Source organism: Urocitellus parryii, chromosome 5, assembly GCF_045843805.1.
Source record: "Urocitellus parryii isolate mUroPar1 chromosome 5, mUroPar1.hap1, whole genome shotgun sequence".
Taxonomy (NCBI): Eukaryota; Metazoa; Chordata; class Mammalia; order Rodentia; family Sciuridae; genus Urocitellus; species Urocitellus parryii.
In genome coordinates this window covers 60,636,242-60,641,201 of record NC_135535.1, presented here as the reverse complement: position 1 = coordinate 60,641,201, position 4,960 = coordinate 60,636,242, and the positions used below count along the sequence as shown (strand labels likewise).

The 4,960-nt window shown below is 32.4% G+C and overlaps 1 protein-coding gene across 1 annotated transcript; it reads left to right on the top strand.

The window, feature by feature from the left end:
• Nucleotides 1-3,471: 3,471 nt before the first annotated feature.
• Nucleotides 3,472-4,404, top strand: LOC144254972 (olfactory receptor 6C2-like). The gene has a single exon (XM_077799038.1). The coding sequence runs from the start codon at nucleotides 3,472-3,474 to the stop codon at nucleotides 4,402-4,404; it is 933 nt and encodes a 310-aa protein (XP_077655164.1).
• Nucleotides 4,405-4,960: the final 556 nt, after the last annotated feature.

Sequence of the window (4,960 nt, the reverse complement as noted above, 5' to 3'; positions counted from 1 at the left end):
TCTCTTTCCAAGACTCTCTGCAGTGGGAAAGTGTAAAAGTCCAGGGCCCAGCTTTTTGGTATTTGCCTCCTTCCTTCAGGACCCACTGTGGTTGGGAAGGGGTGAAGGTTTACTTTGGGTAGAGATGCTGGTAATGAACATGGAAAGGATGAAAGTTTACTTTTTCCCTCAAGGCCTGTTCTTAATGTTTGGCTAATTTCTCTCCCTCCTCCGGAGCCACACTGTCCCTCCATTTTTTCCTGTCTTGTAGAAATATTATTTTCCATAACCCTTCAATGGATACGCTAATTAGCATACTTTGTTCAGTCTTCATTGTACACATATATCAAAACATATTGCATGCCATTACTGCATACAATTATGGTTTGTCAAATTAATACTAATAAAATTATATTTATTGTATGTGAGCTTTAAAAATATGCTTATAAACTTAGTGGTGTTATAAGAAATTTGCTTAACAATATTTTCATGCCTTCATTTATATTTCTATTCCTGGGGGAATTATATAAGCAATTTTATGAAAGAATAAATTTCATGTTGTTAAGACCTTTCAGTGGATTTGAAGTCACAGAAATGCTGGGGTACTAGATTTTAACATAATTTAAAATATCAGATAAGTTAGTGCACAAAAAGAAACTGACATTTCTGCTTTCTTTTAGAATGCTCACAGTTGAACCTAGGCATGTTTGTTGAAATTATTTATTTGTTTTGACTAAAGAATTTTTATGGTTTGTGTAATAAGAATAATATTCTGAGAAAGGAAATCTGAGTAATATATTAAAATCTTTATGTATAACTTATTTTTTGCATAAAAATTGGTAACGCAGAAAAAGAGACAGATCTTTTAGCTACCTTGTGTGCTAACAATTAATTAAAAGAAACTGGACTAGGTTTTGCTTTTAATGAGATTCTTAAAGTTGTCCCACAAGTATCTTTTAATGATCCATAAGCTTTCTATTGTCTCTAAAGTCCATGTTCCCATTGTTACTAGAGTAGGTTTGATTGTGTTTCCCCAAGTTCATTACACAAATGATTCATTAGTGGTTTTTGAATCTGGGTCACAGGGGACTTTGTGTTTATTAACTTTGTTGCAGATTTGGCAAATAAAATAAATATCTAGATTCAAATTGGAAAACCCTTTCTCTGAGCAAAAGAGTTTTGAACACCAATTATTCTAAAGGTAACAATAGTTCCCTTGAACACACTTTTAAGTGATAGTTAAAAATTAAAAAAAAAATCCTGGGCTTATGATAGAACTATATATGTTGTGAGAAAGTTGGTGCAATTGATAAAAGAGAAAATCCAAGAATATCAATTATTCCCAGGATAGTGTTAGTGTTGAAGTGACCAATTCAATCAGTAGTGGCTAAACATTATCAAGTTTATTCTCAACATTTTCAAGTTGTGTCTGTAAAAATACATGTAAACAACTAATAGAGAAAGGTTATGATTAATTGCCAGAAGGGTAAGTATAATAAATTCTGTCATTTGTTTCATTTTCTTTTTTGAGAATTGGGTCATATGTGACTCTAATAAATAAATCTTGCCTGATTTCATTACATTTTAGAAATGTAAATTCATGTGGTATTAACTAAACAGTATATTTAGAGTGCTTTAATCTTGTGTATTGTACAGATATTTATAAGATTATATTAGGCAATAATAAGAAAGGTAGCATAATTTGTGTTATGTGAAAAGTAGTAACATCTCCAACAAAAATTTCTAGAAACTAAAAACTAGAAACTAATGGCTAGATATGTACATATACAGTAAAATTGGATACTGTGGGACAGAGATAAAATGGAGAAATACAGAACATTGAAGAAAAGATTACTCTAGATAATCCATGTGAAATGTTTATTTCAATATCTAGTCTATAGTAAAGTTTTAATAACTAGAACATACTAATTTAATTATAAAGAATACAAGGTGAGAAGTAAAAAAAAAGGTGTGGAAAATCATGATTTTCACTTGGGTTCTGTTTGGGGTACATCTAATTATATGATTGAGATCATAAAGAGTAATAACTTTTAGAGCTGAGAAATTCATGAAAATAAACTATCAGTAAGAAATAATGAAGCACTAAGAACTATCAACATAAGAGACACCAGCAAGAAAATAAATGTCTAGAAATGACAAAGCCAAAAGTTGACAGGTTCAATATGTATGTAACAATCATCAAGTTAACAGAGGCTACTAGAAATACTGGGTGGTTGAAACACTTCTGAGCTGGGAAGGGAGGCACACTCATATAATCTCAGTGACTGGAGAGGCTGGGACAGGAGAATCACAAGTTCAGGTCCAGCCTGGGTAATTTGTTAGACCCTGTCTCAAAATTAGTTAAAGCAAATAAAGAAAACACACATTATAACATTATACTTAGAAATTTCCTAAACTTCAACAGAAAAAAAGGAGGTATTTGACAAACTTTCATGTAATTCATATATTTAAAATATATGGGCAAAACATGATTTCAGTATAATAATGATTGAATGTATGATAACCAACAAAAGGAAAATAATTATGAACCAGGGCACCTAAATAGTTAAATTATAGTTATTACTCATTATTAGACAGGTACTTTTATAAATATTTTATATAATATACTTTCACATAGTATATGTATGAAGAGTAATATTTTATTTTCCATTTTACACTAACAAACTGAGTCACAGTGAAATTAAATCATGCTTGAAGAAATATGTAATAGTTTAAACCTGGTATATTTTGGACCTTGGGATACTAATACAGTATTTTGGACTGTGCTTCACACTTATAGACATTAAAAATAAAAAAAATGTGATTTTTATCAGGTATATATTCCATACCTAATTTATATTATCATCCTATACAATAAATTCATTCTCAAAATTCTCTTTCTTATGTACTGCAATAGGAAAGGAGTATTTTAAATAGAAAATTATGAGGAAAAAACAGGGGAATTAGTAAGGAAGTAGTTGTTTACAGAAAACACAAGTGTACTTGACATCCTCAGCCACAGAAGGAGAGCCTGTATAATTAACTGTCTGTGTGATATAATTGTATTAATAACAAGACTTCAAGAAAACATAAATATGAAAAAGAAAATTTAGGGTTCAGCTTTAGGATTCACAGTATGAATAAGGAAAATCTCTCAATCTCAGAAAACACTAATAGTCAAATCTAACTCTTTGGGAAAATTAAATCTGAGATGCAGGTAAAATAAAAAATAAGAACAGAATGCAATAATAAGGAAGCAACCATAACATTTTGGAATTGGTACAGATAATGCAATTTGATTTTTTAATCTACCCTGAAATGACCAAAAATATATGATTATAGAACCTATGCTACCAATGAATGACAATATTTGTAAATAAAATAGTTAAATACATGTGAATGGGTTTTCCAGGTTTTTCCTCTGTGAATTACTATCCTACACAAACATCTCTGAATTTGAAATGCAAATTAAATATAAGTCAGGGTCCACTTATGAGAAATCACACAGTAACATTTATCCTGCTGGGACTGACGGATGACCCACAACTGAAGGTCGTGATTTTCATCTTTCTCTTTCTCACCTACATGCTGAGTATAATTGGAAACCTGGCAATCATCTCCCTCACCTTCCTGGATGCACGCCTAAAAACTGCCATGTACTTTTTTCTACAACACTTCTCCTTCTTAGAAATCTCATTCACAACTGCTTGTATTCCCAGATACTTGTACAGCTTATCAACAGGGGATAAGACCATCACATATGACAGTTGTGCCATTCAGATATTTTTCACTGATCTCTTTGGTGCAACAGAATTTTTTCTCCTTGCCACCATGTCCTTTGACCGATACATAGCTATCTGCAAACCTCTACACTATGTGACCATCATGAACACCAGGGTCTGCAGAAGACTCATCCTTTGTTGCTGGACAGCTGCTTTGTTGGTCATACTCACACCACTTAGCCTGGGCCTGAATCTGGAATTCTGCAACTCTACTATTATTGACCATTTTGCCTGTGATGCAGAACCCATCCTAAAAATCTCATGCACAGAAACATGGCTCATTGAGCAGATGGTTATAGTTTGTGCTGTGTTAACTTTTATTATGACTCTTATATGTGTAGTTCTATCCTATGTATACATCATTAAGACTATTCTGCAATTCCCTTCTGCCCAACAAAGGAAAAGGGCATTTTCTACCTGTTCTTCCCATATGATTGTGGTCTCCATAACCTATGGGAGCTGTATCTTCATCTATGTTAAGCCTGCAACAAAAGATTCAGTGGCTATTAACAAGGGGTTGACAGTCCTTGTTACGTCCATCAGTCCCATGTTGAACCCCTTCATTTACACACTGAGGAACAAGCAAGTAAAACAGGCCTTCAAGGATTCAGTCAAAAGAATTGCATGGTTCTTAAATAAGTAAGGGAATTTGCTAGTGTAAAAGTATTCTAAGTGTACTGAAAAGATTGTTGATCTCTAAATATGTGTCTTTGACATTTTACATCATTCCTTTCCTTGCAAGGAAAGAATTTCAGGATAAGTTTTCTCAAAAAGAAAATCTACTTCCAGGCAACTAAAGGACTTCACATAATAGAAAATCTGAACAGAACTGCAAATAAAATTAAACAGAAAAACATCAATGATTTCACCACATATTTGGGATTCAGTAATTGTGTTGATAGAATTTCCTAATTCTAATATTTTTATTTATATATGACAGCAGAATGCATTACAATTCTTATTACACATATATTACACAATTTTTAATATCTGTGATTTTATACATATTATATTCACACCTATTCATGTCTTCATACCTGTACTTAGGATAATAATGTTCCTCACATTCCACCATAATTTATAACCCCATTCGCTCAACCTTCCCCTTCAACCTCTCTGCCCTATCTAGAGTTCGTGTATTCCTGCCATGCCCCTGTTCCCTATCCAACTATGAATCTGCCTCCTTATATTAAAAAAAT